General features: G+C 45.6%; 1 protein-coding gene across 2 annotated transcripts in view; it reads right to left on the bottom strand.

The window, feature by feature from the left end:
* Nucleotides 1–12,096, bottom strand: part of STXBP1 (syntaxin binding protein 1) — a 62,290-nt gene that overhangs the window by 20,072 nt on the left and 30,122 nt on the right. For both annotated transcript variants that reach the window (XM_074362268.1, XM_074362267.1), the window contains exons 3-10: nt 11,758–11,839; nt 8,497–8,573; nt 7,586–7,664; nt 6,305–6,408; nt 4,499–4,647; nt 2,977–3,061; nt 2,071–2,201; nt 1,006–1,113 (exon numbers count right to left, since the gene is read on the bottom strand). In XM_074362268.1, the coding sequence (XP_074218369.1) occupies nt 1,006–1,113; nt 2,071–2,201; nt 2,977–3,061; nt 4,499–4,647; nt 6,305–6,408; nt 7,586–7,664; nt 8,497–8,573; nt 11,758–11,839 (815 nt within the window). The remainder of the gene's footprint in view (nt 1–1,005; nt 1,114–2,070; nt 2,202–2,976; nt 3,062–4,498; nt 4,648–6,304; nt 6,409–7,585; nt 7,665–8,496; nt 8,574–11,757; nt 11,840–12,096) is intronic.

The following is a 12,096-nucleotide window of genomic DNA, read 5'->3' as shown; positions in this document are numbered from 1 at the left end:
CGGCACCAAGTGCCTCTGTATGGGCGCTACAGGAGTAATACTCCTTCCTTTAGGAACACGTGGTGACTTTTCCTGCTCCGGAAGGTACACATTTAAAGTGGTTTTCTAAGAGGAGAGACAGCGATACATCATTTTCCTAATGTTCTAGATCAGGGGTCTCCCTAGTGGGATGTACAAGGTGATTTGAGAACAGAGAAGAAAATACTAGAACAGCTACTTATCTTTTTCAAATTTATCTTTTTGTATATGCTGTGAAATAAACATATTGGTACAATAAAGCATACGGTTAATGCATAAATAAACTTATATACTGGAAATGGGAATTAACATTTTTCTAAAGCTGAGTGATCCAAAGAGTTTGGAGATCGGTTTTCTAAACAACAGAACTGACCAGGCTGTAGTTTCTTCTCTCTTCCTTTTGAACTTCCTGAGGCTATCACCAACTCAATGTAGCAGAATGTGTCCTTCTGCAAAAGCAGGCTTGTCTCCAGTTTAAAGGTCTTATTAAAAACTTCCAGTGTTAGAAACATTTTGAAACATTTTCAGAGCAAGGTACTGGTTCAGTACATGGATCAGCACATCAACTCTTGCCCAGAAATTTTAGGTATGACAACAGGGAGGAAGGGGACACACCAGCTACATAAAAGAAACTCAAATTGTGTGTAGTGGAGTCTGGATCTTTCAATGAAACAAACTGGCTTTAAGTGTTTAGTGTTTATAGAGCATTTTGCTGAGAGAGCTACAAATGCTTTCTAAAAATTCTAAAAGCAATTCTAACACAGAATGGGTTTTCTAACTTCGTGAAGTCGGCGTAGCCTGAGCTCAGATAACAGAAGGCACTCATCATCACTGGTTAGCATGTGGCCAAGCTGAAGCACGAATTCCTCCACTGGTGAGCTCTGCTCAAGTTGCCCTGAGAATGGGCACCATCGACTGTGATCGCCTGGGTCAGAGGGGTGAGCCCTGGAGCAGGGGCGGGGCTGGCTGAGGCCTGGGGGCTCTTACTGGGACACCTCCGCGATGTGCTTGTGGCGCAGCGCTATCCAGAGGTCGTCATCCTCGTCCAGGAGCACTTCCTTCACTCGCGCCTCCCCGATGCCGCTTGTCTCGTACCTAGAGGGGAGATGTCCCACAAAATTCATCCATCCCCCTGTGTTATAACAGATGGATGTTCATCCAAATGATCTGATGCATCACTGTCTGAGTCAGGTCTGCTGCATCTAACAAGGCTAACAATTTCTTGGGCAGGGAGATACCCAAAGGTCTAATCAGTGTCAAACTGGCTTGAAGTCCTGTTTTAAAATCTCCAGGCTCAGCTGATAGGCGCTCCACCGGAGCCACCTGGTTCAGGCGTGAACCTGGGTTCAGAGGGACTTGTAAGGGAAAGGCAGAGACCGCACTTGCTCTTTGCTGGGAAAGGACCAGGATACCATCTCAAATGTGTGGGACCTAAATAGCACTCCGCAGCTGCCTGCAACCAACCCTCAGCAAATTTTCACATGTGAAATCATGAATGTCTAAAGGAAAGCAAGTATTAGAAGTACCAAAAGGGGGAAAGCTGAGATTCAGTCATATTTTGGGGACCTTCATTTTGAAACCACTATCTTTATGATTAATATTATAAAACAAATAACATGACAACAGTATAGTCTGTTCCCATAAAAAGAAAAGTAAGTTTTAGAGACTGAGTTTCTGATGATTGCTACCAAGAAAAATGTTGTTTATAATGAAGAAAACTGCAAATGAAATTCAGTAAGTAACACCTGTTGGTATATTTTATCAACATATTTCATGATCTATAGTTAAGAAGTTTCAATTCTGAATAAGATAAGCTGTCACACACAAAAGTCAACATACTAACACACCCAAGCAGGCTACAAACTAAAGATCTAAAGTTCCTGTTCTCCCCAAAAAGGGGCGGGAGTTTCTGGCTGGTGGTACAACTGGGAACTTGGGACCTCACAGAAGAGACTGCAGGCTTAGCAAGACTGGATCAATGCACCTGCCCTTCCTAGGAGGTGTGTTCGGCTCACTTGCAAAGCTGCAGTCACCCCGGGTCCGTGTGCTTACTTGTATACATCATTTTCAATAGGCAGCAGGTCGTAACTCATCGCCTGAAAAGTCAATTCATGAAGCACGGGGGAACTGGGGTCGAAACCACGGTCCAGGATCAGGAGCTGGGAGCGAGCCTTGTCTGGGCCCTGGAAGGAAGGACACAGGGAGTGCTTTCAGGAGCCACCCCACACGACTCCAGCTTCCCCGACTAGCACTGCTACCGCTCCTGTAACAGGTGGCCACAGGAAGTGAATTCTGACTCAGACAGCACTAAGTCCATTTACTGCTGGGCAGGGACACTGATACACGCCATGTGTCTATTTCATAACGAGGGTCCTCTGAAGCAGATCCAGAACTGCGGCTGAGGTCCAAAGAGAGCCTATGAAGGGGAGCGCCACCTAGGTTCAGCTATACATAGGGTGACCCACCATCCAGCCGGCCTGGGACTGAGGGGGTTCCCAGAATCTGGGGCTGCCAGTTCTTAAATAAAGATAGTGATGTAACAGTTCTGTGTCTTGACTGCAGTGATGGTTACGTGAATCTACACTTGTGATAAAACTGCACAGACTTGTACATACACACACGAGCATGTGTACAAACTAGTGAAATCTGAATAAGGTCTGGAGAATGTACCAATGTCAATCTTCTGGTTTTGATACTGTACCATCTGAGGGATGGACGCAGGACTTCCAGTGCTAATACTGGGAAAGTTCCAGCCAACAGGAACAAGCTGGTCACTGGGCTGCACTGAGCAGAATCTGTATTGCCTGCCCGAGGGCTTGAGTGTTTCCCGGGAGCTCACTGCATGGGAACGGGGTGCTCACGGACGCTCTGTGAGCAACCAAACCGAGCCGTGCCCGGGCTGCCACACGAACACCGTGGTCGCTCGGCGAGAAACACGTGGGCTAGGTCAGGACTCACCTCCCCCATTGTCGGGTCATCGGCTTTGTAGGCGTCGAGCTTGTCCTGGATTAGCTGAGCCAGCAAAGCATTATCCTTGTATTCCCTGACAAAGGAGAGCAGCAGAGGGTGAGCGGCTGGTGCCCCAGTCGGCGGCACTGTCTGCCCTCAGGGAGGAAGGCAGGCCAGCACGGAAGGGTCAAGGGGGACTCGAGCTTCATCTGCACTGCTCTTCCACAATGAGAATATACTCATATTACATGTGCAGTCAGAAAGGACAAAGAAAACACTTAGCTCAGTGCCTGGAACAGAAATGACTGTCTAGTTCCTTGCAGCGCTGCTCCCAGCCCCAGCCCCTCAACGAGTGAACCGCAAACCCCCACTGCTCTGCCAGGAGGTGGGCTTCTGTCTGTCAGGAGCACCCTAAGGAGGGCAGGGAGGAGGCGCTGCTCTGCGGTGCACATTCCCGCGGACCAGCAGGCGGTGAGGATGCCTGGCACTTTCAGCTCAGGTCCTCAGCTCCTCCCGCAGGGACCCCACCGCCTCTGGCTTCTCCTTGTGGGACTGTGACTCTCGCTCACACCCACGTCTTCACACCCCCACAGCACTGCCTTCACTCCCCTGTGCAAATCCCCCAAAGGCTGTCCAGGGAGAACCACGGAAGGGCAGGATCCCACATCTGTCATCCGAGGCTTCCAGAAATGGCTTCATGTTGCCCCACTGCCTGCACGTGCACAGTACAAGACTCCCAAGGCTCCTCAAACTCGCCCTTTGTTTTCCTACCTTTACGCTTCTGCTCAGCCCAGTGTCCACACAAAACGCCCTCTGCTCCTCATCGGGCTACTGAGATCCAAACCCGTCCTCCAGGATCTAACTCAGATGTCACCTCCGGTCTGAAGCTGTCCTTGCTCCTCTCAACTCAAAGGGCCCTCTCCCTGCTCCAGGCGCCCAGGCCTGTGGCCTGTACCATCCTAAGGCACCGGTGTCGCAGGCCTGTACTGTAGGTGTGCACAGCTCATGCTCACGTCTGTTGGTACACACCTTACCTACCTGCCTGGAGCAGGGGCTTCAAAGGGCAGGGGCTGTGTCCTCAGGTTAAGTCCCGCTGCCTAGCACTTAGCACACGGCAGGCAAGTGACTTTTATATAAAGTGAATGACTTCATAAAATCTGGGGACTCCGTCCTTCGGAGAATTTTCTCTATTTTATCTTACTCTGAAACATCCTTTGCAAGATGGTATTTGTTTTTAAAGGTGACAAAGAGATGAAAAACTGTAGGAAACCTGGGCTGCAGATATATGGTGGTTCACACCTGGATATTCAATACTTGAATATATGTATTTCATGCCCTTTTCTGTATGTATTAGTGTATTTCATAATAAAATTTAGAAAGTAACAAAAACACTGGAAAATAATTATAAATGTGGAGGCTCAAATCTTGATCTTCTGGAGACAACTGCCAGAGGCACTGTAGGGCCAGAGGAAGCTCCCTGCTCCGCAGCCCCCCGGGGGGCCGCCGAAGGCAAGCTGGTGCCCTGCCTTACCCCCGGTACCGCACGGCTGGGTACTCCTTCAGGGTGGCACACAGGGTCGCAATCTGCTCCGCCAGGCGCTCCAGGATAGGATTCTTCATCTGAGCCTTGTGGGGACTGTAAAAGCTTTGGAAAGAGTCAGCAGAATCCAAGGAATACACCTGAGAAGGGGGAAAATATATATAAATATAGATACAGGCCTGTTTGCATCCAGAATGGTGACCGGTCAGAGTCTTCTCCAACCTCGGTAGAGGCTACAGAATGCTTTTCATTCATTCCACAAATGTGGCTGGGCATCTGCTGGGTGCCAAGCACTGTGCTCAACACTTGGTGACCGTTAGTGACCAAACTGTTACTGTCCTCAAGGAGTGTGCAATCTTATAGGAGAAGGCAGACAATGAACAATACATATAATGAAAAATCAGTCCTATGGTATGTGAGAAACTGGCAAGAGTCTGAGAACATAATAAATAAGCAGGGACAGAATGCCCGCAGGCTGGGCAGGGAGGACAGCAGGCCCCCTTGAGGAGGGGACATTTGAGCAAGGGTATGAAGGAGGTGCAAGGTTTCTCTCCAGCAGGGGACTCCCTGAGGAGAGATGGCTGTGCCAAGGCCCTGAGGCAGGCATGTGCCTGTGTCTGTGTCACTGGCCCTTATAAGTTCAAGTAAATAAGGGACAAGCTAGAAACTGTGCTGTGACTGTGGTAGATAAAGCAGCTTTTTATGGATTTAATAATTTCCTATCCTCAGTAGTATGTTGCAGGTATTTTTCTTCCTTCTTCTTTTTTTTCTTTGAGGGTTCTAGAAGTTTAAAATTTCCTCTTAAACTACTTAGCCTGCCAGCTATCAGTACTCTCTTAGACTCTCTCTTATGTAAACTACCCTGATCTGGCAAACCTGAGGGTTTGTTTTTTCTTTTAAGTTTATTACTTTTCAAAAATATAAGAAATATAATACGGTTGGATATGCTAAAGTTGGATTTTGTTCAATCCAGGTGGTGACAGGCTCACACAGAGGAAAAAAAATCCCTGCCCTCGAGCTGGGAATAGGCTTTAGGCCAAGGGAGAAGGGAAAGAGGCTGTCTTTTTAAAATATTCACACTTTATTTTTTCCATCTCTTCTTCCCTAAGAACTGGTCACTGTCCAGCACTAGAAGCCGATGTGTAAGGACCCACATGCCACAGGCATCTCTTACCCCTACAAAATGCATGAAAGTTGTGTTATTTTTGTTTCTTTGCTAGAAAGAGGCATTTTAACAATCTTAAAATTCTAAGGTACAAATTTTGTATATTCTCTAATGATCAGCCTCACTTTTACTGGTTTACTGACTTTGTTTTTTTCCCAAGGGGAGAGGTTTTGGCACGTGAAGCGTTAACAGCTCATCATGACGAAGGCTACCATCTGTTCCTTCAGCACATGACAAGCTGAGGTTATCTCTACATAAAAACAGTCTCCTTTGCAGCAGATGGGTGTTGTCTGATCCCTTCCCCTCCCCTCCCGCCATGCTCTTTCTGGATTGGCTACTTTCTGGTTATTCAAGGACGCAGCCAATAGGAGTGAACACCGTGAGTGAGGTGAAATGAACAGCAAGAGGGCACAGTGGCTGGAAAAAGTCAGAAGGAACCAGAGAGTAAGATGAGGGCATCCTGGGTCGACTCCTGAGGAACACTGTTTCCATTACATAAACATCCACTCACAACCCAGCACTCAGCAACTCCCTCCCCAACTCTCTTTATGACACCCCACCCCTCCTGCTCAGACTGGGCCTGATAGAATAACCAGGATGCAGATTTTCTATGCCCCCTCAGGCAGCCTCACCTGGGATTCATATGGGAGGAATGCAATGTTGATTTCCGTCAGAGTTTTGATGACTTTGGCTGCTCGAGATTTTACCAGCTCGTTAAACAGGGCGTCTGGACAAGCTGCGAGAATGAAAAAGACAGTAGGTTTTCCTGTCCATTTGCTGGCTCATTTCAACAGTCACACATGTCTGGTGAATTCTGTATTTTATTAGGATTTTTTAAAGGCAAATAGAAAGTTCATTCCATCCTGAAACTTACTATCTCTAGGGTATAAAAGGAATATAAAACCATCTACGAGGCTCTCAATGTATAACAAAGGAACAAATGGCAGGAAAGACTGAGATATTGGAAGCTAATAAAAACTATTTTCTGATATTAAGGAGAGGAAGAAAAAGAGCCAGGAGCAATTGAAAGGAGATAAGGAAAAGGCCTGCAAAATAAACAAACACCACACATCTGAGATACTTATGAAAAATAAAGTAAGTAAAGAAAAATAAAATCCTTGGGAAATGTGATGCAGACATTTCCCCAGGCCCTCTAAGGAACTCAGCTGCACAGAAGACCCACTTGGTGGGAGAACCACGATTTCTCATGACTCTCCTGAACCAACAAATAGCTTCAGGTCCCTAGAAATGTGTTACTGGTTTCTTCTTACTAATGCTGTCTACCTGCTTTCTTTGCCACCCATCTTCAAAGAGCGTAAAGTTATTCTCTGCAAGAACCTTTCCCCATTTCTCCGTGGTGAGTTCTGTGGGGCTTTCCCCAGAGAGAACACCGGGTGAACTGTTAGCTCTCCAGCCCTACTCATCTCTCTCTGCTTAATATTACAAAGATCGACCAAAATGCTTCTGCACTAGGCTCCATGCACAAAACGTCCACAAAGTAAGAAAACAGATTCTAGGACAATGATATAGTTCTATCTGATACAAATATCACCAGAGTATCTTTGTAGTTGAAAAATGGGTGGAAACTCACTGCAGTTTATAGTGGTATCTGGAGGTCTGTACAGTGAAACGCTAAGCTAGCATGGGAAAATTATTCTCAGCATTAAACACACTGGCCCTGAGAAGAGGAGTTATTTTTCATCAGGAAGGACTGCCTGACCTAGTAGGTTTGTATTTGTGTGCGTTTATTTTTATCTCTTACGCAATTTGTCTTCTGAAGAGAAAATAAAAGATCATGACAAACATGGGAACAACCCATTTCTTCCCTGTTGACTTGGCTTGGTTGTGGGTCAGTCTGGCTGTGCAGGAGGGCTAACCGGGAAGGTCGGGGCGCAGCTGACAGCCGTACTCACAGTCAGTGAAGAAAACATGTGCAGCCCGGTACTTGGCGGTCGGTGGGTCCTTAAAGTCACTGATGAGAGAGTGGACAGACTGTGGAGAGGGGAAAAATAGGAAACTGAATCCAATTCTGGAAGCAAATGGAACCTAAATCTGAATGGCATCAAATCCATGCAGGCTTCAAGCTTCATGCACAACAGTAAGGCATTTCTGCTGTGTGTTTGGCCATAACTGAGTTCTGAGGACTTAACATTAGGATTATCTCAGAGTTTGGATGAACAAAAGCCACCCAGCTCATTCCAGAATGACAGCACTGGTTCTTTGGAGTCACCAAAACTTGGGTTCCTAAGAAGAGACCCACAAAAATGGAAACTGGTCAGAAACCTGCCAGGAGATTCATGGCGATGAAGTTCTGGCAACTTAAGTTGTATCTGCAGAAACTCACACATAAGCCAGTTCCCAAAAGTGAAAAGAAAACATGAAAACGGGGGAACCTGCATAGATTAAGAGACTTAAGACAACCAGCAATCAAAAGCAATGAGGAGGGCTTTGTTTGGATGCTGATTTGAACCAACCCCCCAAAATGATAAGACAGGTAAATTTGAATACTAACTGGATATTGATGAAATAAATCTGAAAGCATAAATGCCCAAGCTCTCCAGGTGGATCACTAGATAAAATGACCTCTACTAGAGATGGGGTGCCGGGGGGAAACGGGGAAGCTGGTCTGGCTTTCCGGGCAGTGGCCGTACTGCAGACAGCGTAATGCCCTCTTCACCCACCACTTCCCCATTTGTGGGGTGCATGCTTAAGCAGAGCAGTGTGTTAAATGCGTGCTTAGCCTAGAAAGGTCAGACGCTGTGCCACACAGACCCCAAGCCAGCACATGTAACCTCGGCCAGAGCTCTTTCTGGGGAGGGTTTACCTTCTCAGAAGGAGTGATGAGATACACGGCCTCCAGGCTGGGCAGCGGCTCTCTGCGTTTGTTGATGTCTTCCACAACTAGACAACAGAACAGCAGCCCACAGTGAATCAGAAAGCACAACTGGAGATCATGAAACTAGAAGCCACAGGGCGAGGCCACCTTCAGACTGGCACAACAAAAATCTACGGTGGGGGAGAAAAAAGACTCATTCTCCCCATCCCTAGTCCCTAGAGCTGCCACATTCCACTGTCTCAGGATGCTCAACACGGTAGAAAACCTGAAATCTTATCACCTAAATACTTCCCACCTCTCATTTCAGTTTAATTCCTTGATCTGCCCTGACTGAAAATGGGAAATGCTACCTCATTCTATCAAGAACACTCGATTGCCTTTTCTTTCAGTCTTTTTCTCATCTGTCTGATATAATCCCAATTCCTTTAGAATTTCCACGTTGGGTTTGTTTTTCAACAATTGGATGGTTTTTATTACTGTCCTCTGCACATCACATGAAGATATATCCTCTGTATTAGAGTGTTCCTCTCAATAGTTCAAAGACTAAGCATCAGATTTTGTTAAAGCAAACCGCGGGTTGTTTGGTTTGCTTGTTTCTTTTGCAGGACATCAGCCGCTTCGTCTGGGAAGAAGCCCTCTGGGAAAATCATCACCTCACTTGTCACCTGATAAAGCCTAGGACGCATCACCACACAGCACTGTCCTCTGGCACTGGAGAGAGCAGGACAATCATGCGGTGCCATTCTTCTCGTGCAGATGATGTAAGCAAGTAAAAGCATCACTTTAGAAATATGCCTTGTAACATTTATAATGACTTTTCATCCTGAATAATGTTCAAATTAATATCAATAATTAATACCAAATTAATATCAACCACCTACTTTACCAGTGGTTGCAGATTTTTTAATTTCATAGGCCAATAATTTTTTCAGGGGGGCAACACAGGCTTCCTAATTTCAAATTTTGCCAAGTAAGGACATTAAAAAAAAAAGTTCTAGGATGGGGAAGAGACTGTGTGCAGGAGGGGAGAGCTGAACCCTTATCTACCACAGGAAGTCAATAGAGAACATCTAATATCCGCGAATCGAGAGATAATCGAGAGATAATCGTCTAAGCACTTATTTAGAAATATCAAAAAAGTAACCAGAAGGACAAGCAGAACAGCTGCCTCTGGGGTGATGGACCCTCGGGGATGTGGGAGGAGGAGAAGGGAGGGCAGGATCACGCTGCTGCTTTGTTAGATGCTTATTAGCTGCATTTGGCTTTTCCCCCGGTTACACTTGTGATAGAGGGGAAAAAAGTTTAAAAAATTCAATGAGGAAAGTAACTTTGTGAGCTCAAATCAGGGGCAAGTCTGGTCTTGGATCACTGAAGGACCAATAGTTACACCAAAAATTACGTACTCCCTTTCCAGTTTCTGGTAAGAGACAAACTAGATTTGGAAATGTGTTTTTTAAAAATGAAGGAATCGCATCCAAGGTGTGATTGTACCCCCCAAATTATTTTACCTGTTTATATATAGTTCACATAGAATTTAATCAACAAGAAAATCCACATTATATTATCACCATACTTTCACAATTTTAAAACATTTTAACACCAAATAATAGAAAAAATATAATCTTAGAATACAGGACAAACTTTCAAATTAAATTCATTTAGCTTTATGAAAATCTCAACCCTCCCTACTCTTCCTCCTGTAATTGTGGTAAAGCAGTAATTTTGACAAACACCAGCAGTAGTCTGTGGGCCACATACCATATAAAGTCATCTCCAGGGGAAAAATTGGGAGCTGCATTGCAATAGATATGTTCCTCCCAACATTTTTTAGGAGGAAAAACAAAGGTTAACTTCCTTGTTTGAAATACTATCTCAAAATAGACTGCTTTTCAAGCAATGCTGTTTCACAGGTCAAAATACATGATCCCTCTTGATAGGGGCCCCTAAGTTAGGTTTGAACTGCACACAAATGTGAAAAAGAGCTTAGGACAGGAGCCAGGAGGTCTGTGTCCTAGTCTCAGGTGTGACACTGGCTAGTGACCTTCGGCAGGTGATTTAACTTATTTTAAAAACCTATTATTGTGAAATTATAACACATATTCCAAAGACTGAATAAAACATAAACATACAAATAATTATAAAGCAAATGTCTGCATAAGCAGCACCCTATCAGGAAACAGAACCCATCAGCACCGCAGAAGTGCTCTCGCCCACCCTCATTCCCCTCCCTCATCACCATTCCCTCTCTTCCCTCCAAAGAGAACTACCATCAGCACAAGAACCGTAATCACTTCTCTTTATGGTTGTTTAAGACTCACTTGTCCCTGCATTTCAAAACATTATATCTTAGCTCTGCCTGTTTTTGAACATTACATAAATTAAAGCAGACTGATAAGTACTCTTTCATATCTTGCTTTTCTTATCCAACACTATGTTTATTATATTCATTCACACTTCAGAATGAGCAAGTAGTTGGAGTTTGTTCCTTTTCTTTGCTATATAATATTCTGCTGTGTGACTGTACCACAATTCATTTAGCATTCTACTCCTGATGGACGTTTTGGTAATTCCCACTGTGGGGCTACCATGAGCAATGCTCTGAGAGCATCCCTGCATGTGCATCCTGGACATGCATGCCTGAGCTGTCTAGGACACACATCTAACTGTGGACTTGCTGGCTTACAGGACAAGTATACCCTCAACTCTCCTAGACACCACCAAGTGTTTTGGAAGGTAGCTGAACCAACTGACACTCAGAGTTCCCATTTTTCTATATCCTCGCTGTCACTTGGCATTATCATGGTTTAAATACTCCAATCTGAGTGCATAGTAGTATCTCACTCTGGTTTTAATTGCATTCCCTGACCACTAATAAGGATGTGCAATTTTTCATGTTATTTATTGGCCATTTGGATTTCTTTCTTTGTTAAGTGCCTATTTAGGTCTTTTTCCCATTTTTCCTTTTGGGTGGCCTGCCTGCCTCCTCCTCTCCCCCCCCCCCCCCCCGTTGATTTAGCCTTCCTCTTGGCATCCTTTCCCAGATATTTAATGGGCATCTAACACTGGATTAGGTGCCGGGGGTTCAGCGATGAACAAGAAAGCCTGGGGTCTCTCTCAGGAACTTACAGTACTACCACCCAGGTTGTTGGAAGATCTAAAGTCAAGTGGGATAACAACGACTAGGGAGGAGAAAGAACACCCCAGGGAAGGCTGAGTGCTGCCGGAGGGCAGAAGGGAGGCCGCGCTCACTTGTTATCCCCTCCGTCATGATGTCCGTCATCTTGCAGCAGGAGGAGAGCATCCTCATGCTCAGCTGGTCCACCACCAGCACCTGGAAGCAAAGGGCACAGCTCACAGCCTGTCCGGCATCTGCTATGACCTTCTCCCCCACTGACTGCATCAGACTTCACAAAGAGCCCAGAAATGCAGAGTACTGAGTTACCGATGTTTCCTATGGACCAGAAGTGGAGAGAGGAAGCTAAAACAAGGCTACTTCTCTCCTTCTTCAATGATGTAAACCCGGGCAACAGGAGAGAGAAAAATGTGGGTCTGCAAGCTTTCTGCTGCAGTTACAAGGTCCAATCAGTT

Source organism: Camelus bactrianus, chromosome 4 (genome assembly GCF_048773025.1).
Source record: "Camelus bactrianus isolate YW-2024 breed Bactrian camel chromosome 4, ASM4877302v1, whole genome shotgun sequence".
Lineage (NCBI taxonomy): Eukaryota > Metazoa > Chordata > Mammalia > Artiodactyla > Camelidae > Camelus > Camelus bactrianus.
Note: the sequence above shows the minus strand (reverse complement) of the source record. Positions and strands in the feature narration are given on the sequence as shown.